The sequence below is a fragment of the Myotis daubentonii genome, chromosome 6 (assembly GCF_963259705.1).
Source record: "Myotis daubentonii chromosome 6, mMyoDau2.1, whole genome shotgun sequence".
Lineage (NCBI taxonomy): Eukaryota > Metazoa > Chordata > Mammalia > Chiroptera > Vespertilionidae > Myotis > Myotis daubentonii.
Genome location: NC_081845.1, coordinates 37,478,944 through 37,506,032, shown reverse-complemented (window position 1 = coordinate 37,506,032; position 27,089 = coordinate 37,478,944). Strand labels below are relative to the sequence as shown.

Genomic DNA, 27,089 nt, shown 5'->3' with positions numbered 1-27,089 from the left:
TAACTATTTGTAAGTGACATTATTCATGTTTTTTAATAAAAATAAGTAGCCTTTGGAATACAAGGAATGTTCCAGAGCGTGTCTCCTTTCTGGGGGTGTAAATGTTTCTGCTGTTGAGGCTTCCTGCTTCATCCTCAGCATTCAGGCTTGCCTACTTCGGCTCCCATGGAGTCAGACAAACACAAATCAGTGTGAATCTGGTTGTCTAAGAACACCTTTTCCATAGGCAATATGGCTTAAATAAATTATACCCACAGGTCGTTTTTCAAAGTCTCATTTTATCCTCACATATTCCAAAGTTTTAAAAATATTACGGGAAAAAAAGCAAAATCATTTTAAGCTTCACCTCTTTCCTCTACTCAGTCTTTTCTTAAAGAGTGGTGGTGGATAGGGGCCAGGATGTAAAGAGCATTAAGGAGAAGCAGGAACACGCCTAAATGAACACAAAGATCAGTAGTTCGCTCTTAGAATAATCTAGAGTTGACATGTTTGAGAATCAAGCCTGTAATTTTCAGCTGTAAAAAGCAGGTCTATGAAGGTAACAGGCAGCAAAAACAAAATGAACTTCTAAAGAATGCTCTCAGTTCTTTGGGTTCTGTTCACAGGTTTTACCCAAAATATCCTATATACTTTTCATTGAGGCTTCTAACTATTAAATGCTAGTTACTCTCAATGGCAAAGCAAAATACAAATCAGTAGTTAATCACATGTTAAAAGAAGAGAAAATTCGTTAAAGTTGTTCTTGAAGAAGCTCCTGCTGTTGAATTAAAGGGAGTTTGGTGTTTTGTTTTTTTGTTTTATTTGTTGTTGGTTTTTGGTTTTTGTTTTTGAAGAAGAAGAGGAGGAGGAGGAGGAGGAGGAGGAGGAGGAGGAGGAGGAGGAGGAGGAGGAGGAGGAGGAGAAAGAACAATGCAGAGGAAAAGCCCTTTTATTAAAGATCAAGCAGCAAACTCAAGTTTAAAATTGAGCTCCATGTACACTGTTTCTCCAAAATACCTATTCTGGCATGTTCTAAATTACATGCCATCTCTGGCTGGGAATAATAGGCCAAGATAGGCCAAGCCCAGAAGGCTGGTGATCAAACAGAAGCCAGCTACACTCAGGAGAATTTTTCCAGTATCTCCCTACAAAATGCAATTAGCTCAGCTCTGCTTTTAGGAACACAGTTCAAAGTTGGAGTCTCTTTTTTGCTATCTATTCACAATAAAATATTTGTAGAGATCTGACATCCTTTGAACCTAAGTATCTCTCAGTTGCAGCACACATACTAGTAATGTCCATTCAATTTTACAAAGTACATTTTAATCAAAGCTACACATATTTTCTGACCTTTCAGAGCCTGGAGACTCAAAAAGTTGTTATAACAATGAGAAATATGATACACAAGCAATCTGTTATCAAACATAAACCTGACTCTGATTACTTTTTGTATTTGAGGCTAACATAAATAGTTTCCTCTGTCTGGAAATTTTAAATCAATTGCCCATCAGAAATGGTATGCTGGAGCCTATGCTAGGAGTAGGTTTCTTAGTCAAAACCTTACTTAGCCCTACTCAACAGCAACTAAATTTTTAAAATCAATATAAATATTTCTACATTTGTCAAAACCTTATGTCTACAGAGTTGACTCTATAAATAATGACGGATAATGAGTAAGGTTAAAGCTGGACTTTCTAGTTACAAAAGAGTCATGGGGATACACGGTACAGCATTGGGAATACAGTCAATAATATTGTAATAACTGTGTATGGTGCTAAGTGGGTGCTGGAAATATTGGTGGGATCACACTTTGTGAAGAATATAATTGTCTAACCCCGATGCTGTATACCTGAAATAATACAAAATAATATTGAATGTAAAATGTAAATCAAAAATAATTTTTTTAAACTGGACCTTCAACTATCCAATTCTTGGCTTGTATTTAAAAAAAATACACACAGTTTATGAGTTTGTTCACTTTACCTGATTATGAAATCAAATGAAAAAATTCTCACCTTGTGATGCCCAAATTCATTCAAAATGGTCCCCAATTTTCTGGTGTTGCTATGCGGCTTTAGGGCAGCAACAGCTGGATGGGGGTCCCGCCAGTCAATGGACAAGCGGTGATACCAGAGGCGCTGATTCTCCAGAATATGAGCCGACTTGACACTAGGATCAAAACGATGCACTTCACATCCGTTGTTGGCCATGCTAACTTCAAACCGGGTATCATCACTTCCCAGCCTGTAGAAAAAGAGGAGCATGGCAATCAACACACAAAAACATGTAATGAAGCACAAAGTGTTGGGTTGACAAAATGATAGTTCCGAGGCCAATTTTCTTAGTTACATCAAGCCTTCTCCTATTTTAACACGTGGCTAACTGTACACATTCAATAATCCTTCTTTCACAAAGAGCACTATAGCCGGAAGCTTCTGGGTAAGGGAAAGGAGGGAAATGACTTGCTAAACAGACACAGAGCAGAGAGTCCCATGTTCAACATGGAGAAGCATATCAAGTGTTGTTGTTTTTTAAGATGTAAACCATAGTAGCAATGAAGCAAAGATTACCCAGCTGTCTTAAGAGATTTCCTCAGAACATGTCAAAAATAAAAGCCCCAGGATCAGTTCCCTCAGGGAGAGGTGCATTCTCCTAATGAGGTAATTCGTCTCCATTCCAATGGTCACAGTGCTGTGCGTGCAGTTTGACTTAAGGACAGCAGCTGTTTTCTTGGGAATAGAGTGTACTTGAAAATATCACTGTAAACAAAAGGCAAATGTACATGGTCCCACTGGGTCTAGTACCCAAGAAGCAGAGGAGATACCTCACCTAAAATTCACATCGACAGGAGAGAGAAATTAGATTTAAGTACCCAGTAGGTGGCACATTGTGTGCAAAATTCATATACTTAAAATTTTTTAATTTACTCAAAAGTATTCCTTATTTGGTGATATAAGGTTCATCACTTTGATTAAAGCATTAATTTGAATGAAAACATTAACTAAGAGAAGATTTTTTTTTTAATGGTGATTATGGCTTCTCTGCCCATAATACTATAATTAGATGTGATTTAAGGTACCAAAAAATACCACAGAGTATCCTATATAATAAACGAGAAACATGGTAATTGGTGTATGACCGCTACCCTTCCCATTGGCTAATCAGCAAGATATGCAAATTAACTGCTAGCCAAGATGGTGGCCGGCGGCCAGGCAGCTTAAAGCGAACATGAATGAGGCTTGCTTGCTTCAGTGATGGCGGACTCCAACGTTCCCCACCTGCCTTGCTGGCCTCTGAACTGGCAGTTTGAAACATAGTTACAAAAATAGAAGCTAAACAAAACCCCAGAAACCTGCTTTCAGCGAGCCGGCATCTCAGAGCTGGAGTTGATACAGAGTTTCGATTATAGAACACAAACAAACCAGATACCTGCTTTCAGCAGCAGAGGCCTCAGAGCTGGAGCCAGAGATAAAGCTGGCCCAGAATAAAAAAGAAAAAAAAAGAAAAAAAGGAGCGGTTGGGAGCTTCAGTCACCCGACAGCCTGAAAACAGCCCTCAGCCCCTCACCCAGACTGGCCAAGCACCCCAGTGGGGACCCCCACCCTGAAGGGTGTGTGACCAGCTGCAAACAGCCATCATCCCCTCACCCAGGCTGGCCAGGCACCCCAGTGGGGACCCCACCCCACCCTGATCCAGGACACCCTTCAGGGCAAACCAGCTGGCCCCCACCCATGCACCAGGCCTCTATGCTATATAGTAAAAGGGTAATATGCCTCCCAGCACCGGGATCAGCGGAGCCACGAGGCCTCCCGGCACCGGGATCAGCATGACAGGGGGCAGCGCCCAAACCCCCTGATCGGCCCTGCTCTGTGTGTGACAGGGTGCGGCGCCCCAACCCGCCCCCCCCCTCCCGCCCACAGGCCCTGCTCTGGGTGTGACAGGGTAGAGCCATAACCTCCCCATTGGCCCTTCCCTGAGTGTGAGAGTGGCGGCGCCCCAACCCCCTGATCGGCCCTGCTCTGTGGGTGATAGAGGGCGGCGCCCCAACCCCCCCCCCCCACGGGCCCTGCTCTGTGTGTGACGGGGTAGAGCCATAACCTCCCCATCTGCCCTGCCCTGAGTGTGACAGTGGCGGCGCCCCAACCCCCTGATCCGCCCTGCTCTGTGTGTGACAGGGGGCGGTGCCCCAACTCCCCTATCGGCCCTACTCTGTGAATGACAGGGGGGAGCTCCTCAACCCCCTGATGGGCCCTGCTCTGTGGTGACGGGGGGGGGGGGGGAGCTCCCCAACCCCCTGATGGGCCCTGCTCTGTGCGTCACAGGGGGGAGCTCCCCAACCCCCTGATGGGCCCTGCTCTGTGCGTGATAGGGGGCAGCGCCCCAACCCCCTGATTGGCCCTGCTCTGTGCGTGACAGGGGGTAGCACTGCAACCTCCCCATCGACCCTGCCTTGAGTGTGACAGGGGGCGGTGCCCCAACCCCCCAATTGGCCCTATCCTGAGCGTGACTGAGGGTGGCATCGCAACCTCCCGATCCGCCCTGCTCTGTGCATGACAGGGGCCGGTGCCCCAACCCCCTGATCGGCCCTGCTCTGAGCCCGACCAGGGGCTGCACCTAGGGATTGGGCCTGCCCTCTGCCACCCGGGAGCAGGCCTAAGCCAGCAGGGCGTTATCTCCCGAGGGGTCCCAGACTGCGAGAGGGCACAGGCCAGGCTGAGGGATCCCCCCTTCCCCCCTGAGTGCACAAATTTTTGTGCACCGGGCCTCTAGTCTATAATAAATTGGCCAAACCTGAACCCAGGGCAGAAATACTTCATTCTCTTAGACTCTACTATTTCAGATTATTTCAGAATTTTGAAATATACTAGCTCATTGGATAATATTTACCCCGTTCTCGTTAAATACAAAATAGTTTTCAGCGCAGAGATTCTCCACTTAGACATTCTTATACTCTTATTTGCCTTGTCCTCCCCTTCACTCCCACTACCTTGCTCTTTTCTTCACTGGATCCATGGCCCTCTGATATTGCTCAGTTACAATTCTCTCTATCCTTTGGCCTCGAAAGAGATTCAGCACTCCTCTCACAAAACCTCCCATTCCTTTTACCCAAGAGATCCTGTTTCCTATTTTCAACCTCTTGTTGAACCCACACAGTTCAGAATATTGTAATCTCCACGAAGTTTTCCATGATCTAATCTGGTGTGGCAGAATGACTACCTAAGGATAGATGGTATGGACCTGGCACTGTTTTAGGTCCTTGGTTATTCTTTTAAAAATGTTCCTGAGAGTACTAAGGTGAGTGTCCTTTATGATCCCCAGGAATCAAAAACTCAGAGCATAAATACATAAAAAGATGCTCAAGATCTTAGTCAATAAAGAGAAACAAATTAAAATTTCAAGGAGATACCACTTCACAGCCACAGTGGCTATAAGGTGACTGCCCTTCCGAAGGCTATAATCAAACAGACCAACAATAATGTGTCCACAATGATGCGGAGAAACTGCAACACTCATACATTGCTTGTGGGGCTTTAAAATGGTATATATCCAAGAGAAATGAAAGTAAATGTCCACATTAAAACTTACACATGAATTTTCATAGCAATCTATACTAATAAAAGGGTAATATGCTAATTAGACGGGGAGACCTTCTGGACAAAGCCATGGTGGCGGGCCGAGGCAGAGGCAATTAGGGGCAATCAGGCTGGCAGGGGGACAGTTGGGGGTGAGCAGGCCAGTGGGCAGGGGAGGGAGGGCAGTTGGGGGCGATCAGGCAGGCAGACAGGTGAGCAGTTAGGAGCCAATGGTCCCAAGGGGTCCCAGATTGGATAGGGTGCAGGCTGGGCTGAGGGACCCCCCCCCCCCGCATGAATTTTATGTATATAAAATACAATATATCCATACAATGGACTATCACTTGGCAATTAAAAGGAATGAACTACTGATACATGTTACAACATTATGGGAAAATATTATACAAGAGGGTAGGCGTAGGGGGAAGAGATCAACCAAAGGACTTGTATGCATGCATATAAGCATAACCAATGGACGCAGACACCAGGGGGGTGAAGGCATGAACGTGAGTGGGGTGGGGGTGGGGGCAATGGGGGGATAAGGACACATATATAATATCTTAATCAATAAAGAAAGAAAAAATAAAATTAAAAAAAGAAAGGTAAAGAAAATATGCAAACTGAAAAAGCCAGTCACAAAAGGCCACATATGCTATGCTTCCATTTATTTGAAATGTCCAGAGTAGGCAAATCTACAGAGACAGAAAGTACATTAGTGGTTGCCTAGGACTATGAGGTGAAAGGGCGGGAAAAGGGTTGGAAAGAAATTGGGAGCAGCTGCTACTGGAATACAAGGCTTTTTTTGAAGGGGGAGATAGGGGGGGAATAAAAATGTACAAATGACTATAGTGAGCAAAACCACTAAATTGTACATTTTAAATGAGTAAACTGTGTGGTATGTGGATTATATCTCAACAAAGCTGTTAAAAAAAACTTCAAAAATAAAATCGGAGCAACTGTAGGGAAAGTCTTTAACCCACACCATTGAGGGCAGAAGGGTTGAAAAAGTATGACAATTAGCATTTTCCCCAAGAGTTTCAGTTTCAGGAGTCCATTCTTCATGCCAGCATGAACCAGAGAATCTGGACAAATGATTATCTATCTTGATATAGATAATTAGGTGATCTATTACATAATTATTGAAATGATTATAATTAGATCTATAAACTGCCAACTACTGGAAGGAAATATGTTTTCCAAAGCATTAATGACACTGAATAGTGGATAAAAAATATTTTATAATTACTCATTTATATTAAATAACATTGCATAAAAATGTCAACATTTTTTTACATATATTCTCAACAGAGATGATCTCACCCTTAAGGGGGCAAAAATTGATTCTTGGGGCTCAAAACATCTTCCTCTTTTTACATATAAAGCACAGATATATATATATATATATATATATATATATATATATATATATATATATATATATATATATTATACTAGAGGCCCGGTGCACAAAAATTTGTGCACTCGGGGAGGAGGGGGGGGTCCCTCAGCCAGGCCTGTGCCCTCTCGCAGTTTGGGACCCCTCAGGGGATGACCACCTGCTGGCTTAGGCCCGCTCCCCGGGGGATTGGGCCTAAGATGGCAATCAGACATCCCTCTGGCAGCCCGGCAGCCCTCAGGGGATGTCCACTTGCCAGCGGGGAGCAGGCCTAAACTGCAGTCGGACATCCTTAGCGCTGCTGAGGAGGCAGGAGAGGCTCCCACCACCACCGCTGTACTGGCAGCTGGCAGCCTGGCTTGTGGCTGAGCAGAGCTCCTCCCATGTGAGAGCACCCTGACCACCAGAGGGCAGCTCCTGCATTGAGCATCTGCCCCCTGGTGGTCAGTGTATGTCATAGTGACCAGTCATTCCCAGTCCTTCTGCTGTTAGGGTCAGTTTGCATAGTACCCTGTTACTATATAGGATAGAGGCCTGGTGCACGGGTGGGGGCCAGATGGTTTGCCCTGAAGGGTGTCCTGGACCAGGGTGGGGGTCCCCACTGGGGTGCCTGGCCAGCCTGGATGAGGGGATGATGGCTGTTTGCAGCTGGTCACACCCCCTTCAGGGTGGGGGTCCCCACTGGGGTGCCTGGCCAGTCTGGGTGAGGGGCTGAGGGCCGTTTTCAGGCTGGCGGGTGACTGAAGCTCCCAACCTCTCCTTTTTGTCTTTTTTTTTTTATTCTGGGATTTATTTACCTTCTATGGCTGTCACTGGAGCTGAGAGCCAGCTTTAGCTCTGAGGCTCGGCTCTAGCTCTGAGACCTCGGCTGCTAAAAGCAGCTATCTGGGCTTTGTTTAGCTTCTATAATTGAAACACTGTTGCAACTCCAGCTCTGAGGCCCAGCTGTCTGAAAGCAGGTTTCTGGGCATTGTTTAGCTTCTATAATTGCAACATAGTTGCTTAGAGTGCAGCTCAGAGCTGGGTGGTGGCAGGCAGGGAACCTTGGCTTCCCCCATCACTGGAGCAAGCAAGCCTCCTGTTCGCTTCAGCTGCCTGGCTGCCAGCCGCCATCTTGGTTGGCAGTTAATTTGCATATCGCCCTGATTAGCCAATGGGAAGTGTGTCGTATGTACGGTTAATTACCATGTTTGTCTATTATTAGATAGGATAATACTAGAGGCCCAGTGCACAAAATTTGTGCGGGGGGGGGGGTGTCCCTCAGACTGTCTGAACCCTCTCACAATCCGGGACCCCTAGGGTAGGGTCCCTAGGCCTGGCCAGTGATCAGGGCCTATCTGGACTTTCCTTTCCCCAGCTGTCAGCAGCTGGCCCTGCCCCCACCCCTGCCGCTGCCACTGCTTGCCATCTGTGCAATGCTGCCCCCCCCCCCCTTCCCCGCCACCGGTCGCCTCCCTCTGAGGGCGATAGGCATGGGTGCCATTGCTTGGCTGGCCTGGGGCTCCCTCTGTGGGGCGATCGCTGGCTGGACCCACACACCTGCCACAGCACCACCAGCCAGGTAGCCTAGGCCTCCCTCTTTGGAGCCCCAGGATGGATTGCCAAGCAGAGTGAGGCCCCGCCCACCCACCTGGGGCTCCGCGATTGATCACGGGTGCAGAGGGTGGCCTGGGCCTCTCTCTGCAGGGTGATCATGGAGCCATGGCAGAGCCCCCCAACCAATCGCATCACACCTGCCTTGGCTGGCCTGGCACCAGTGCGTGTCATAGCGTGGTCATCTGGAAGGTTGTCCTGACGGCCATTCTGCTATTTGGTCATTCAGTCGATTTGCATGTTATTATTATTATAGATTATATATATATATATATATATATAGATCATAATAAACCTATGATATTAAAATTTCATGGGGGTGATAATTATTTAAGTTTCCTTGTGTCCACGGTTTTCTGATTTCTCATTCGTACATGCTGTGAGCTCCTGTGTTAATTACACTAGTATAAGATGAAAATGTCTGGCTCTGGAGATCAGTCATTGCTCTTGACGTGCTCATGGCAACCGAAGTCCCAGATTTTCTGTATAAAATATTGCTCTTGTTGCTTAACCGTGTGTCATCTATCAAATCTTCTTCTGTCTAATGCTGAGAATTGTCTTAAAACCAAATTAATATCTTCAACCCCCTCCCCCAAAGAACTAAAGAAAAGATGAAAAACATTTGCCTGTATATGATCCCATCTCAAGTTTTCACTTCCACTCACACTCCTACCCCTGAAATTCAATCTTTCACATGAAGGATGAAATAGGTGATTTTCCTCAGTTCACTCTCGCTACCTCCCTTACCACCACCCCCCGCTCCCCCCCCCCCCCCGCCACCAGCTCCCACCATCACCCTCTACCCTACACACAGGAAGAGGAAGACTTGCAGGGCTGACGCATCCCAAGTTCTACGGGAGATGATATTATCATCTGAACCCCCAGCCTCTCATTTCTCAGTCCCTTCTCCATAACATAACGTTCCTTATCAGTGCTTTTCCTGTCTTAATTGGTGTATTCTACCCATTTCAAAACTGAAAAGGATCTGACTTTAATTTTCAACTGACCTTCATACAGAGTACACTTTCCCAGAAAAAAAAAAAGTCCTTTATGTAAAATAAAAAGCTTTGGTTCCTAGTAAAGAAACTTCAGAGAAAGGGGGAGATGATACCTGCTCCAGTTCTTGGGGTCGGGGCGGGGGGGGGGGGAGGTAGGAAACAGACCAAGAGGCGGGGCAGTCAGCCTTTGTCCTCTGAGGCTCAGGTCCTCAGATCCCTTCCTTCCTCACTCAGGAAGGTAACTCTCAGTTGCAGCTGCACCCATCGTCCTCCGTTAGGATGGAAATGACTGGCACAGCAGTGGCACGGTGCTGCTGCTGCCATGGCCCTGGGGCTGGGAGTACATGCTGCCTGGATGCAGGGGCCATATGACCCACCTGCCCTCCCCACCTATCTCACAACTGTCCCAACACTCCCAACGCTGGGAACCCAGGCACCTCATTTTGGGAGCACCACTCTGCCCTGGGTTTCTTTCTTCCTTCAGCATCAATTGAGATGCTGTCCGCTGCTACTTACCCGTCCCCTGAACAAGCGATTCACCTGAGAAAGGGGGATGCTTGCCTGGACCCTCAGTCCTGTAACAGTGTGACAGCATCTATACATCCACCATCCAGAGCATCCTTATTTAGGGCATAAGAAATGATTTCTTTAGCTTCCAGTTTTCAATTAAGCATCTTCAGGTTTTGAATCAAATATTGGCCCTCATAATCTATTCATTTCTATTTCCAGGGGAACTCAACTGTTCTTATCTGCTCTTTACAAAGTTGATTTTGAATAGTGAACATTTAAATGAAAACAAGAAACTGCCTTTTTCCATGTAATAATCAGAGATATCTTACAGCAGAACCATCTTATCTCATGGCACTGAAGTATGAGGAAAGCAAGAAGAAATTTAAAAAATCTCTCCAAAAACAGCTTTTCCAGTTTCATTTTACTCAGTTATATGCTTTAAATAAAATTATTCTGGGGTGTAAAATATTAAGCAACATATAAAAAGCAATTTGGAGCAAGAAAATAAGACCAAGCTGAGATCTCCAATTTGCATGTGGTACTATGCAATTATTTTTATGGCCTACTTTCATACATTTTTAATATGATATAAAATAAACTCTCCTGTCACAACTTCCCATTCTTCCTACAATCTTGAAGCAGAGCTGCTGGGCTCCCAGCAAAAGAGCTCTAACTAACTGGCTGAGCAATTTATTTCCTAATCCTCAAGCCTCCAAGTTTAAATCACAGCGTAGCCAGCTTCCCTCCTCAGTCTCCTTACCTCAGCAACCATTTACGTAACAAATACAGGGTGTCCCCAAAAATGGATGCACACTTTAACAGCTGGTAGCTGTTAAATGAAAAGGAAATACGTTTAAATAAACACTGCCTTTATCATTGTATTCAAAGTGTGTATACATTTTGGGGGGACACCCTGTATATACTGAGTGCTTGCTCTTATCAAGTTCCACTGATACTCCTCATTTAACCCACAGAAGAATGTTTCTATTATCCTGAAACTCTTATTTGAAACATTTGTTGTTGTTTTTAAATCCATGATGACTATACCTAAGAATTCTCGTTTTGGTGACGTTTTACAAGCGGTGGCCATCCTCCAGGCATCAGCACCTGCGGGTAGGCCTCCACATCACCCAAATGTCTGCCCCTAACGCTTACCATCTAGGATTCTGGTGCGCAGCTGTCACTCATGGGCCTGAACATAAATCTTAGCGGTGATGAAACCGATTGGTGAGGAACAAGCCTATGACACTTGTTGGGGTCCCCGGAGCTTCTGTGAAGGACCTCGGGGGTCTTGCCTGAGGACCTAACTGCATGGCTTCCACAAAGAGTCTATGGACAGGGTGCTCCAAACAAAAATAACTCTCTCCTGCCTTTTCTGGGCATATACCATTTGTAAGTTCAGGACTGTTTAACGAGTACTGGTGTATTTGGTGGAATAGTTTCATTGCGTTACGTTCACCCTTTTACAAAAAGCTCTCTAAATCAATTTGTGCATTTAGGTCATTTTCAGCCTGAGTAACTGAATATCAATATTTCCCACAGTTTTGACAAAATCTGCGGTTTCATACGAAGTTCCTTTTCTTTCTTTCTTTTTTAATGGAAAAAGATGCCCAGATTTACCATGGGTGCAAAACATCCAAGTCCAATCGTGGCCATTTGCCTTGGGCCACTCATCATACTGTGCCTAAAATGTCTCCACAGCCTCACTGTTCTTCCTCTTCTCTAGGTGCACTCTTAATATTTTTCTCTCTCTTTACAATAAGGATGCCCTAATTCTCACTGGACATCATTGACTTCACCAAGAGGATCATCATTATGCTGAAAACGGAAGTTGCCAACTCACTCCCTGCAGAATGAGACAGTGGCCCTGACCAATTCGGGTGAACTGCAAGGACCCACAGTTACATCACAGACAGAGAGTCTGGACGATGGCAGGAGACAAAGCAGAGCACCTGCCACACACGGCACCCATGCATAACTACGTGTCGCTGGAAAGACCTCGGCCGCCTGCACAAGTGTTTCTGTTCTCTTCTGCAGTAAAATGTACTCACCCTAAAGAGTAGAGACGGCACTGCTTGTTGCGGATTTGATGAGCTAAGCCAAACCTGTCATCAAGACAAACCGACCAGGGCTGCTTAGCAGAGCTGGAGTCTGTAGCCAGGCTGCCTGTACTCACGTGATCACATGCAATCTGTAGGGATTGGAAATCAATGTGAATAATTTAAAGCGTTGGATGATAAATGGCAGGTAGGCACTCACTGCTTCCCTGGTCCCTGAAAACCATAGCGGGAGAGTTCTGTCCTTCTCCACTGCTAGCTATGCCCTTCCCTGGGGAAACACAGGCTGCTGTAACATGTTCAGAGGAATTCCTAGTACCAGGTTATGAATAACCTCGTGGAGACTATAGGCAGGTTTGAAGGGACGTTACGAGCTGCTATAGCCGTATGCACAGAGCACACAGGGGAGAGCAAGTCAGGAACAAGGACGGCAGGGAGGAGGGGTAAGGAAAGGCTTCACAGAGTTGTGTCAGCCTTGGAGGATGAGCAGAAGCTGAGACCACGAGGACATTCCGGACATGGAGAACAGGGCTCCAAAAACACAGAGTCGGTTACCCACAGCGTTCCTACTAGAAGTCGTGAGATACGCCCACAGGCCTGGGTCTCAGGAGGATACAAGATTATTGATTCCTTATCTCAGGCAGATAAGGTGGGGCCACCAGGGTCCAGATAGGTAGCATGTGTTACCGAGGCTAACAGCTGATCAGGGGTCATGGAAAATTAATCCTAGTCCACACTAAGAGGACAGTTCACTTTGTAACACACTCTTTTCATGAGCTTCCTCCTGGGGGAGAAGAGCAAGGGCCCCATCCGGGAAGGAGGCTCTCCCTGAGCTACCCAAAGCACTTCTCTTAACCCGCCTGCCAATATTAGATAAGAAAACCAAAGGGAACTGGCATCTAAATCAAGCAGAAGCAAGTCTCTAATTTCAAATGCACATGAAGTAGTAAATATCTTTCTAAGGACCTGTGTTTGAGGCTGACACAGTGTGCACGGCAGAGGCTGCTGGAACCAAAGAAAACAAGACTGGCCAAGGTGCTCGCCTTGCTGAGCAAGAGCACTTCCCTTTAATCCCTCAAACTCTCACAGTCATCGCGATGTCCTGAGAATCTCAGGCTCTCGCTGCCACATCCCAGACAGCAGACCATTCCAGATACAAAGGTGTTTTGCTGTTCAGTGCTTTGATTCATTGGAAAACAACACAGCAAACAATTTTCCTCGTAAGGAGATATTCTAGGCTTTCCAATCCTTTAATTTAACCATTGTTTGCAAAATTTTAATCTGAGAGGAGTTTATAATGTGGCACCTATTCACCTAATACAGCATCTCCCTTACTGCTGTAGTCTAGGGCTGGCCTGGTAAAATCACCCTAGCACTATCAGTGACTATGACAGAGTCTTCTGCTAGGATTTGGACATTAGAGGGAAGCTTAACAAGTGAAACCATATATATATATATATATATATATATATATATATATATATATATATATATATATATATATATATATATATAACACACACACACACATATACACACACTAGAGGCCCGGTGCACAAAATTCTTGCACAGTTGAGGGGTCCCTTAGCCCGACCTGCAATGATGCCAACCTCCCTCACCCCCCCGCCTATGGCCCAAGGCCCCTCCCCTCCCTCCACGAGGCCGGGGGCCCCTCCCCTCCCTCTGCACAGCCAGGGCACAGACATTGGGCTCATGTCACCAGGGGCTAGGCGAGCCCAGCTTCCCGTGGCCAGGGCTCTGGCCAGAAGCCCCTCCGCTCCCTCCGCGTGGCCAGGGCACGGATGCTGGGCTCGTGTTGTCGGGTGACGCCACCAGAGCCCACCCCGCCACTATGGGCACAGCCATCTTTGTCGTGGAGTGATGGTTAATTTGCATATTTCTCTCTCTCTCTCTCTCTCTCTCTCTCTCTCTCTCTCTCTCTCTATATATATATATATATATATATATATATATGTATGTATGTATATATATATATGTATATGTGTATATATGCCTAAAATGCAAATTGTCCCCTCAGGAGTTTGACTGGGAGACCAGGAGTTCGATTGCTCGCTATGATATGCACTGACTACCAGGGGGCAGTGAGGAATGAAGGAAGTCCCTTTCCAGCAGCTGGCAGCTGGGGAAAGGAGGCCCTGCTGGCAGCCAGGAGGAAGGCCCCAATTGGCCCTGATCACCAGCCAGGCCTAGGGACCCTACCCGTGCATAAATTTTATGCACCGGGCCTCTAGTATATTTATATTATTTTCCCTCAACCCAGTATCTCTGTCTACAACCACTGTTTAAAGGGGGAAAAATAATAAATGGAATTGAATTTTCTCCCAAGCAACTAGGATACATTAATTAACTGAGTGTGGCAACATACTACTTTGTGTAATTTCTTCCTATTATTCTCTCACAGATAAATGGAAACTATGCCTCTGCCTGCCCACCTGCTACTCTCCACCCACCCACTAACGGAGAAGCTGCTAATCTAATTAGTCAGAGCTGTGTGTTCACTGGGCCTGTTTTTACGAGTGGGCAAGTTACTGTGCCTTAAACATCAGCACCTCCACGGGCACTCTGTCCATACCCTGCCTCCTGCTGCAGTTAGTTAGGCCAGGGCAGTTGTGAGGGCCCCAAGGCACACCTGGTCCTCAGGGCTGAGCCACTGGCTCCAGGGCGGCTTCCTGGGGGATGTTTATTAAAGTGCCACGGCGATGCCCATCTGCTGTTGTCCTTGTGTGGACCCCTCCCTGCAAACTGCCACATAGCAGATTAGGATAGGGATGCTCATCGTTCTTACTCATAATTCCCTCCTAACAGCATTAAAGCCTAAGTCTGGCCTTCCCCACAGTGTTCCTCAAGGTGTGGTCCCCCTACATTCTGATGGACCTGGGAGGTACTTCAAAATGCAGATTCCTGGGTGCCACTCCAGATCTGTCAAATCAGCATCTTTGCGGCTGACGCATGCATCTTCACAAGTTTGCCAGGTGATTCTTATGCCAGTGGTCTACTGCACCCTTTGTAACGCCCCGTTGAAATGTTCAGCCGGCCTCCCCTGTGCTTTAGCAAATTAAGAGAAGAAGCTACTCTTAGGCCAGAGCTTTCACCTGAAAACAGCAGCCCCTCCAACCCCACCCCTAACGAAGCCAGAGAGGCAGGACCGGCAATCAGCCAGAGGCCTCTAAGAGTCGGGTAAGTATTGAGGGTCAAGATGCGGGGCTTTGGGGTTCAGCTGCTCCTCCTTTGCCAACATTGGAAGTAGAGTTTTATTCTATTAAGAAGGACACTTTAAGCATTTCTTCTTCTCCCACAGACTTCATCTTGCACAGATAGATCCCTATTGGACAGGCATTCTTTTCCCTTCACTCTCTTCGCTAATGTTCCCCTTTTCTCTCCTAGTTCAAAAATAAAACACAGCTCTTCCATTTTAACCATTTAATAACCATCTCACTGATAGACTTTAGCTTTCAAAAACAACTAAAGTAAAATTCAGCTCCTAAAAATTAATTAAATATTGATTTTTCAAACTTCCTTGTTAAGATTTATGGCTAGAGCTTCCATAAACCCTCTTGCAAGCAAATAAGTGAGGGCAGTAACTCCTAAACTTCAACTCCAGTAATTATGTGTTCTCTCTCTATCTCTCTCTCTCTCTCTCTCTCTCTCTCTCTCTCTCTCTTCCTCCCCCCCCCCCTTCTAATTCCCCTTATAATTTTGCCATATAAAAGCAAATTAGGTATAGACAAAGAAAAATAGACTCCAGGGAGAAAAAGGTTTTCTAAAATGCTTTTTAGTTATTTAACTTAAAGAATATAGTTTATTTTTATTTTCTGTTGTACTGAAGAAGCTTGAATAGCCTTTCTGCCAATCCACAAGTGGAACCTGGCGAAGGGAGCCCTTAAAATTTGTGGACTTTTGCCAAGAATCACTTCACTGACCAACTGTGTGTTTATGTAATACCACTATTTGGAAAGGTAAAATCTCAAGGAAAGGGTTGTGTTTTTCTTGCTTTTATCCCAATTTGTGTGTGTGTGTGCATGTGTGTGTGTAATAGTAAGCATAAAAGCGTATTGTTAGGAAGTTCTAAAGTCTCTCTCCAGAATCTAGGTTCTAATGTTATTCTAAAAAAAAATAGGTAGAAGGGTAGATGATTAGATAGATAGATAGATAGATAGATAAGAGTTTAAAACGCATTTTACTTTTTTTAACCAGCAACTGTTGCTTAGATTAATTCTGTGCTGCACAGCATGCTTCCTGGAGGCATATGGTTTGGGGGTTGCCATCAAAAGCTAGATCTGGAGCCCTCCCTTAGAACCGAGCTCTGTGTTTGTGATTTAACCATTAGTGTATCATCAACTGCAAAACTCAGAGATGTAACCGTGGTCTTTCACATTAGAAAACAACACCTGATGAGCTGGAGCTTGATGTTCCCTACACTCTACCCACACACCACATCCTCAGGTGCTGCATTCAAAATGCAGGGCCCCAGTCATGCCACCAGAGTTGCCACAATGCAAGAGCAGGAGTGCCATCTCCTCAGAGTCCGGCGCCACCCTGTGCCACGCACAGGGCTCCTGTTCCTCAGCTCCCTTAGCCTGGGGAAGCGTCACCCACCGTTTACCCTGCTGGAGAACACACAGCTCTCCTGCACCCTGCCTGCTTACCAGTGCGAGCGGGCATCTAATTCAGGTTCGGCATCCCAGCCTGTGTCCAGCTCAGTGCCAGCCACAAAGCAGGAGCTCAACAAACATCCACTGAATTGAGAAAAGAATAAATCCATGATGAACACATCAAATGCTGGGCCTTGCTGTACAAGTTTGAACGCAGATTTGAGGGAAATAATTTTTTTTTTTTATTTTAAACAGCAGCAGAGAGGATGGGGGTGGAATTTGCTTTAGTACCTTCAGAGGTTTAATTTCTTTTCCTTGCCCATTATGACTCACTTCTGCTAACTGGAAATTTTAGGTATGAGTGACTCTAATATTCTGCCAGTTTTATAAATTTTCATTTTCAAAATGAATCCTAAATGAAGCATAGCCCCAAAAGCACCCAAAAAGCTCTGCATTGCATAGAAAGGGGGAGAGGGCCCTGGATAGCAAAAGATTCTATTTAAGCCTGAATTAGTGTCATCTCTGATGAGCTCCCACCTGCTGGGCTCCAAATGACCTGGAAGTACATAAAAGCACAGGATTTCATCTGGATAAAGTGACTCCTGAGCACAAAACCATTCTGAGGTCTGGAACTTTATCTTATTCTTTCTGGAGGACAAAAATCCTCCTAATGAGCTTCATCAACCAAAATTCTGTTATTGTACTCACCAAGCTGAATAAGCATTGTATGTCCATTTCTCTGCCTTTCCAACTAGTTTGTTAGCCTCTTGAGGCTCGTGTTATATCCCCAGGGCCTAGCACAGTTCCTGGCACATAGTAGGTGCTCAAAAGAAAAATCCAAAAAACACACAATCCTACACTACTCTCAGCACAGTACAAGGTGACAGGACTGAGAGGGACCTTAGAAACAATTTAGTACTCTTCCTTTTCAAGATCAGAACAGTGAGAGACACAGAGAAGCAAAATAAATTGCCCAGGGTCACAGCATCAGAGCACACAGTAGCATGCTTTTATTTTATTCTTTTAGAATTTTTCCCCTCTCAGCCTGTAAGTCATGGGAAAGATCCAAGAGAGGCTTGAGATGACCCTTTCATGCCACAAGAGCCTCTTCTAAGTAAATACGTCTTTTAGAAGTTACAGAACATTAACCTGCAGGACGTACGAAATGGAATGTAGAGGCTTTCACTTGGTCCATTTTTGGGGGGTGGAGCCCATCGTTCCCAAATTCAACTCATAAGTTTCACATCTCTCCCTTTTCTCGGGGGCCTTTAAGGGCTTCTTAAAAGTCACAGTAAAGAAGCCCAGCTTCTTATTCTTCACGTAAAACCAAACCATAAAATTACAATTTCAGTATTTTAATTAAGTCTGTGTGAGGCCACCAAATTCATCTGTAGCAGCAGAATAAGATAAAAACTATGTACAGCACAGAGACCAATTTATCATCCCCTTCCTCATGATTAATTCAGTACGCTTTTGCTTCCATGTCTAGGTGACAAATATTAAAATCCCTGATTGACTGCATGCTAAGAGAAATGAGACTTTCTTCTACCTCTAAATTAGCCTTCTACGGACCTAGGAGTACATTCTCCCGCGGATGAAAAATGGGCTTTGCTGCCATGAGGTCTGGGAGGAGGAGTGGAATGCCAAGAGCCAATGGGTTGAAGGGACATCAAAGAACAGGGGTCCCTAGAGCCACCCCAGCAGCCAGTGAGGCTTGCTGAGTGGGCCTGCGCCTCACAGACAGCCTGAGTTGTTAATTTACTAGCACCTCTCAATTCAGGGCGACGTTTCCCCTCCGGCCTCCATTTCCTCTTCTGCCTCTCTCCCCGGGATCAGGCTACTTGAGAATGGAACCTCCTGATTAATGTGTCAAGAATCACAGACTCTCCTTAATGGACGATCTCTCTGCCTGCTCGGGGCACCGACTCAGCCTGCCGAGCTGGGCGGGAGCTGCCACAACGTGTTAAGTCACGAACACAGGCCAGCGCTCGGTAATGATTCAAAGGGCCCCGGAGAACAGAAAGCCTCTGGATTCATACCTTCTCCTTGGACTGCCTGTGGGAGTCGCTCTGCTCTCTGGCCTGGCACATCCCTGTCTGCCCAGCATCTGTGGCAGAAAAGCAAGCAGGCGGATTCCCCCAGATAGAAAACGAAGCTTGGACCTCCTCCGGATGAGGGTTTTGTCTTGTGACAGACTCGACTGCCTACTCATGGGCGCACATCTGTCTCTTCAAGTGGTTTTCCAAAGCCATTTTCTAAAGTGGATCCTTACAACACATCAGGATGAATCATGAAAATGTGTCAGGATGGCAATGCTCCTGGGAGGGAGAGGATGCTGACGGGCACAGAAGGCACCCTTATCTGCCTCTAAGAGAGTGGATACACGCAAGCAGCGACGCCCCAGAAACCATGTCCCTCTCAAGTCCCCATCAGGAGTCGTTGGCAACCTCCCCACCCCTCACCGACAAATCCTTCCTCAAAAGGGGCAATCAGTATCTTTTGCATCATCTCCAAACCCCCTTGCGCATGAAACACAACCTGGGTGGTGCTGATATATCTCAGGAACCTCGAGGCTTCTTCATCCAGGGACTGAGCAGGGCCTGCCCAAGGCTGCAGGTCTATGTGCCATCTGGAACCCTGCGAGAGAGAAAACAGAGGTCGGTGTGTAAGGAGAAGGAGTTTGGGGGTGGGGCGGGAAAGAATTAGAGTATGAGAGGAGGCAACAAGGCTGCTCATCCTTCACGTAAAACCGAAACCAGCGGCCTGCAGAGCAAGCCCGCCTGCACCAGGGGGCAGGGAGCTGGTTGAGAGCTGCTGTCAGTGAGACCACATCAGTCCCAGGGAGACAAATGAGGCCTGAGAAAGCCTAGCTAGCAGGCTGAGCAGAGATCGCAAAGACGTCCCCCTGGGACGCTGACTCTTCTGATCAAAGCAAACTCCCCTTGACCCCATTGGGCTCTCTCAGCGGCAGCTTTGCATTACCCAGGCTGATCCCATTCAGAAGAAACACTCCCCTGGTTTCCAAAGCTTAGTGCTTCCGAGATATGTGCCTCCCTATGGGCAAGTTTTGTTGTCTCAGCACCATAACGCCTGAAATCTTGCGTTTCGGCACCTTCCCCTGCACAGGGAGACAGAGGGGGGCAGCAGGGAGGCTCGGTGGCGCCACCCAGTGTTCCAGACCTCCTGGCCTCTGGGACCTTGGACATGTGGGCGAGGAGGGGTCACCAGCAGGGCTGGAAGGGTAGGCTTCTAACACTGTGAGGCGGCCCCCACCTTTTAGCAGAGAACAGGTGGAGCTCCTGGAGCAGAGTGGCTAGAAATGAACCCTAAGGTCCCTTTGGTAGCGTGGTGGGGTGGATGAAGGGCTGGGGGAAGGCAATGGTCTAGAACAGCGGTGGGCAAAATACGGCCCGCGGGCCGGATCCGGCCCGTTTGAAATGAATAAAACTAAAAAAAAAAAAAAAAAGACCGTACCCTTTTATGTAATGATGTTTACTTTGAATTTATATTAGTTCACACAAACACTCCATCCATGCTTTTGTTCCGGCCCTCCGGTCCAGTTTAAGAACCCATTGTGGCCCTCGAGTCAAAAAGTTTGCCCACCCCTAGTCTAGAAGAAACAAAAATGGGGACCCCTCCAGTCAACAGGAAGCGATAGTCATGAGTCCTTGCTAGAGTTCCAAGTTCACCTCATATGGTTCTTAACACCTGGAAACTCCCTGGAGGCTCACTTCCAAGGGGTGAGTACGGTGTGCGGGAAAGGGTGGAGGGCTGGAGAGGCTCAGCTGTTGGCAGGGTGCATGTCTATTGTCAGGAAAGACCTTGGGTGTCTTGGCACAGAGTGCAGAGCGCTTGGGATGGCCCCCTTAAATCCCTTTTATGGTGAGGAAGGAGGCAGGGAGGGTTCTGGGGACAAGATAAAGAGACCATCCATGTATATGCATTGCTCTCCAGTTAGGTACTGTTATGGTCTGAATGTTTGTGCCTTCCCCACCCTCAATTCATCAGTTGAAATCCTAATGCTCAATGCGATGGGGCCTGTGGGATGTGGTTAGATCATGAGGGTGGGGCCCTCATGAATGGGATTAGTGCTCTTATAAAAGAGGCCCTATAGCACTCCCAGCCGCTTCCACCATGTGAGGACACAGCCAGAAGTAGGCAGTACAGCCCTGAACTGAACCGTGGTGGCACGCTGGTCTTGGGCTGCCAGCCTCCAGAACTGTGAGCAATACATTTCTGTTGTACATAAAACCACCCAGACTGTGGCATTTGGTTATGGCAGCCTGAACAGACTAAATAGGTATTATGGAAGGAACTGCCTATCATCCAAAAATGAAACATCTAAACAGGTTAGGCCTGAGATGCTTTAGTGCAGATGTGGTTTGTTGCTCCTAGCCATCTAGGTTGGGGTTAAACTAAAAGCAAGAAGTGGGGGAGCAAGCAGGTTAGTCAGGGTGAAGGCAGGTGTGTGGGCTTGGGGAAGAGGAGTACACTCTGGAATGAGGGTCTGAGATAAATGCAAATTCTTTGTAAGTGATAAAGGCTTGTTCCAGGTTAGGCATTGCTGACTCATTGCATGGAGTCCCTGGGGTCCACAGTATTACTGTCCAGACAGGTCTGCTCTGCCTCATAGTGGCTGAGCACCCTGCAGTCCTTAAAGGGCCTTCACCGATTTCCCACTGACTCTTTCTCAGGAATCCTTAAGGCAAAGCCAGTGTCGTGGGCATGCAACCTGCCTAGTCTTAGAGGCTCATGCTTGGCTTCAAGCGCTGCTGACACCCTCTTGAAATTCTCAATTTTTGAACAAGGGGCCTGCATTTTCATTTTGCACTGGGCCCTGCAAACTATGTACTCAGTTTGCCCTGAGGGGCACCTTTTCTAGAAAAACAGCATTTTCTTATAGCTGTGCTTGTTCAGGGAGAGTCTGAGAACATTAGCTCATATATCTTCCTAGTTAATGTCTTCTATCCCACCTATTTTTTTTCTTGTGAATTTGTTTTTACTGGGATATAGGGGATGGGCCAGGAAATCCACCCCCCCCATGTCTCCTTTTCCTTTTTCTGAATTAGATGTTGATTATCATTTGGTCAAAGCACGCCAGCCACTGGCCAACACCGATGTGAATAAAACCTCGACTCCCCCAGGAGATGCTCACAGTCTGGTGGGGGAGGTGAATATGTACAAAATGACTGATAGGGGAATGCTGAAACGCTTGGGAGAGCTATTCTTTGCAGGAAATTATTTAATTATGAAATCATAAATGATAAGCACATTTAAATACAAATGCCTTGCTTGGTCACATTCTTTTTGCATAAAATGACAAAGAGTGACTTCCCAGGTTGCCGCTGCTGTCCGCACAGCAGCCCAACGCCCTGTCGCCAGCCCGGTGAGGCCTGGGGTTTAAGGATTCCCATGGCATTGCTGTGGGCCTGCTCCCAGGTGTCCCTTGGCCCCGGAGCCTCTTGATGAAAATGATAAAGTTCACCCATTATGGTTTTCCTCTAAATCAGGGTTTAGACTTTTGCCGGCCGTACAGTTTCCGTTGCAACTCCTCATCTCCGGATGTAGCTCAAAAGCAGCCTTAGTAAGTCAACAAGTGCTCGTGGCTGTTTCCAAAAAACTCCATTTACAGAAACGGGCAGCAGGCTGGACTTGGCCCACAAGGCTGTCGTTTTCCGACCCCTGCTCTATTTGATTATAATTTGGAGGCAGAGTGGTCTAGAAGAGAGTGTTTCCTTTTTGGAATAAGGCAAAAGAGACAGATTAATTGAGAAGAACTTAATAGACTCTTTACAAAGGTGCAGGCAGGATTTAAGGACACCAAGAAGGAACAATGCAATAATATTTGTGGCAGGTAGCAACAGAGAGCCCTTATAAACAGTAAGAGCAAGGAGGGGGAGGAATTTGGGGAACCCAGAGAGGGAAACTATATGGAGAAGGCACTTAATAGAGGAAAATAGAGGAACATAGCCAATCCTATCACATGCAATCCTATTACATACCCACCCCACCTGTCAAACCCAACAGGAAGGCAGAGAAGAGGAAGGCTGGAGTTGGTCTACACGGGTCAGTCTCCAGGGTGCAGAACAGGAAGAGCAGGGTAACAGAGTGGACCTTGAGGGGTCAATGGAAGTTCTCCTGCACAGCATCCTATGGTGAACCAATATGGTGAACCTATGGAGTTGCCGCGAGGATTCACAAATAGTATCCTTCTTGCAATCTGATATTTCTCATTTCCAACTGAGTGCTGGCCACGACACTGTAGCTGGAACAGTGAATAACTTAAGTTGGAAGACCTCAGCTGGGAATATAATGGAAACACTCAGCAAAGAGATGCCCTCGGAAGTTTCTGCCTTACTGCTTTGGTTGAGCTGTTTAAAAAACATTTCACATAATGTTCTTATTGGAATCAGTCTGACAGTAATTTGTGATTATTTCCCCCAAGGAAACCACTAGCTTTTATCATCTCTTTCAATTATCATTTGTCTTAATTCTTAGCACACACATCAATATTTGTCCTTCAAAAAAATCCCACAAACAAAATTTTCTGAGCATCTTAAAACATCAATGGCCTGTGTTTAATAGAACAAGACAAAAAAAAAATACTTTTCTTTTAAAAACTTTATCTTTACGATTTGGTTAGAGTAGGCAGTTTGACAGGCATGAACAGAACAGGAAAAATAGGCCAGGTACAGAATATCACCAGGGCAGGAAGTCTCAGGTGCCTAGCAGTGGGCAAAACTGTAAAAACAAGTATCAACAGTCTAGGACCGTAATCCCAGGATATAACCTTTTCTCCCTTAGCATGTCGCTGGTCATGTGGCTCAGACCCCCTGACCCTTCATATCACTAGTCATTCTGTTTAGACCCCTTTACAGGAGAAACAAGGGGGCTAGAGATTCGCCTCATAAGACTCCCATATAAAACCTTGCACAACCACTTCCTCAAGCATTAAGCCCTCAGGATAATGAGGTTCTGGTCAGCATCAAATAATCTTAGGAACAAAGCCTTGGGTCTATTGACCACAGAGACAGAGTTTTGGTCAAACTAGAGATAACATCTAGACTTCAGTTGTGTTTCAGCTCCAGGCCCAGAAAAAGCAGCAAAATCAGATAAAGGGATGCCATGGCTGATATCAAAACCAGATGTAATGACTAATGACCTCCTCCCCTAGCACCAACCAATCAGTAAAGACCACGACTGTGAAGAGTCACACATGGAAATCTGATGAATATTCAATTGAGATCCTCCCCTGAGATCTCCCCTAAAATCCCCACCTTTGGAAGATCAAAATTCTTAAGATAAAGGACCCCAGTGCGCTCTCTCTCTCTCTCTCTCTCTCTCTCTCTCTCTCTCTCTCTCTCTCTCAAGCACGCCCACACTTCTTTCCTTCTTCAGGGGAGCGCTATGGAGCACACCCCCACCTTTCCCCCTCTTCTTCCCTCAGGGGCCTTATCTTTGCTTTCTTCTTCCTAAGCTCCAGGGGTCCTTCTTTTGCTCTGTAACTTGTTTCCTGAGTCCATGTAGCCCCCCTGGCTCACTTCTACTACCTCTGTGACTTCCTACATACATTTCTTATGTTTGAGTTCTTGGCTTTGAATTCTTTCTTAGCCACACTCAAGAACTGAGGTCCAACACTCTAACTCCGTTGTTAACAACTTCATCCCAAATAATTTTCTAAATACAGGTACACTATTGTCCATGTGCTCCAAATACCAAATGGCCAGAGCAATGCTACCCCCATCACTCCTGGAAGGTAGGGGATTTGCAGTCCTGTCTGTGCCTCTACTTCTTCTTCAGGTGGTAAAGGGGTAGCTTAAGCAGAAGGTGGCTAAAGGTACTGTAATTTGGGGCTGGTCTGTCTGTCCCCAGCAGGCCTGAGCTCAAATGTCAAATGCAGCATATACAATGAGTTACCACCCAGAAGCCGCCATGTTCGTGAGCCCCTGCAGAGATGGACTCATTCCCAGTCCCTGATCCTGCCCCCTATGCCACTCATACAGGGAGCCACTCTCCCAGCATGAACCAGCATCTCAAAGAAGACTGGGTCCCAGATTTCTGAGGACAGGGACACTGCCTCCCCCCCCCCCCCACCCCCCCCGCCCATCTTTTGTTTGTGAAGGCTTTATTTGGCACTTTCTCCAGGAAATATGCATTGAAAAGTGAGCTGGCTTCTTCTAATGAGGGACAAATGTTTTGATTACATAGGAAATTTTCCAAAAATTAAGGACAGCAAAAGATTCTACTAATTTGTGTTGTATGGGGCTATTTTGCAGACATCTGAGATTCTGTTTCCCAAAGGGTAAAAAGTGATCACTGAGTCAGTCCAAGCCAGCGCATAGAGATAATGGACTTGGCTATAAAAGAATGCAAGAAGTAGAACCATGAGGCCTTCAGATATTTTTGTAATTTATGATATCAGCATTAAATGTGTTTCTCAAAAAAAGAAAATTATTTCAAACAAAAGAAAATGAATTCTAAGAATTTACTATTAAAAGATAACATGAAAAAGAAAGCAATCTTTTAAAATATTCTTTTGACTCCCAGCCTACATTTATGCACACAATGCTATATAATAAAAACCTAATATGCTAAGCGTCTGACCATTTGACCATTCGACCAGTTGCTCTGATGCTCACTGACCACCAGGGGGCAGATGCTCCTACTGGTAGATTAGCTTGCTGCTGGGGCTGGGCCAATTGGGGCTGGGTGAGATGGGCGGGATACGCCCTGGAGCCCTCCCATGGTCCCTTTCCTGCCCTGATCCTGCACGGATTTGTGCACCAGTGGGGTCCCTCAGCCTGGCCTGCAAGGATCAGGCCAAAACCGGCTCTCTGACATCCCCCGAGGGGTCCCGGATTGCGAGAGGGCACAGGCCTCTAGTAGAAATATATTAATTCAAGACCATAAACCCTAAACAAAACTGGTTGCATTAAAAAATTATAGAAAAAAAAGCAGACCCACCCATGAACTAGAAAAGAGAGCCATCGATACTGCCTTCTGCAAAAGATGGCTTTGTCTTGAAATTTGGAATAACAGATTTCTTCTTCACAGGCAGTTTCCTGCACACCCTTGAATGACCTCACATAGCCCACGCAGAAACTGTCAAACTAAGAACAGTATGACCACCAGTTATACAAGCAAGTTTTACACGAGCGTCTTTTTTCTCTTTTTGTAAAAACAAATATAAAATAAGCCAAAGAAGGCTTCTAATGATCTGTTCCTCTGAGTTTTCAGTACCACAGTTCTTCAGGGTACTGAAACAGTATGATGAGTGATTGAAATGATCAGTTTCTTTATTGTGATAGCTAATTGGTAGAGTGTTTGTGATATTTTTATAAAGTTTTAATATTCCCACCTGCACATTCCTACATTTAGTAAGCTCCTGAAAAGGTTAAGAACCAGTAATTTCTGTTGGGAGAGATGGCTAACGACTGATCCTCTACATTATGGTTGTGCCCATAAGAAAGAATACGGTTGTGAGTTCTTGACTCAAACTAAACGATACACTGAGCATAGGCTGATGGGTTGATGTTGGGGATGCCTAAGCTTCTTGGAGGAACAATCTCAAAATAAGCAAAATATATTTATTTTGAAATTTTGTTGCAATTTTGTGATAATTAAAAGCATCTGTTAGTGGGTAGGAAACAATGATTGAAAAAAATTGTTTATTCCTTTCTAGAAAAAGAAGGGAATTTGGGCCAGTTGTTAGGGGAGGAGAAGGCATAAAATAGTGCCTGGACAGAACATGAATCTGGCCACAGCTGAGGGTTTGTGAGCATCAGCCACTACCTTTCTGGGAGACCCTTAGATCATCATGGTTCTTAGGTCTCTGTTCAAGTGTGACCGGTACTCAGAGAGTCTCTGGGGTGGCAGCTCACATGCCTTCCCCTAGGCATTCTCATACAATTAGCCTTTTCCTCAGAGTCAGCCGGCTTCAAAAAAAAGCAAGGATCAGTTACACATTTTGTTTAAACTTCAGGTTCCCCATGCACAAATTTCATTTAACGAATAAAGAATCTCAGTTTCAGCTCTGGGTAGGATGGGTAAGCACACCCCCACCCTGTGTCTCCCACCGGATGTAGCAATAAAACCTGGACAGAATACGAGGAGCAATTATTTGAAGAATCTGAAAAGTAAAAACTAGCAGGCACACTGGGGGAAAAGACTAGATTCAGAAAACCACTCAACTGGCAGTGAAGTCGCCATTGTCATTTTCTTAAGGTATCCCACCCCCTGCCCCTACACAAGGCAGACTCACAAGGACACAGGCATTGGCACAGACTGAGAGCTCCAGCAGAAGCCCTCTTGTTCAGGCCATAGGAGGGAAGGGGTCTTCTAATACTAAGAGAGTGGGGAAAATGCCCCCA

General features: G+C 46.0%; 1 protein-coding gene across 1 annotated transcript in view; it reads right to left on the bottom strand.

The window, feature by feature from the left end:
• Positions 1–27,089, bottom strand: part of METTL24 (methyltransferase like 24) — an 81,655-nt gene that overhangs the window by 29,407 nt on the left and 25,159 nt on the right. Inside the window, exons 2-4 of the mRNA XM_059700723.1 lie at positions 19,258–19,356; positions 12,101–12,240; positions 1,995–2,223 (exon numbers count right to left, since the gene is read on the bottom strand). Coding sequence (XP_059556706.1) covers positions 1,995–2,223; positions 12,101–12,240; positions 19,258–19,356 — 468 coding nt within the window. The remainder of the gene's footprint in view (positions 1–1,994; positions 2,224–12,100; positions 12,241–19,257; positions 19,357–27,089) is intronic.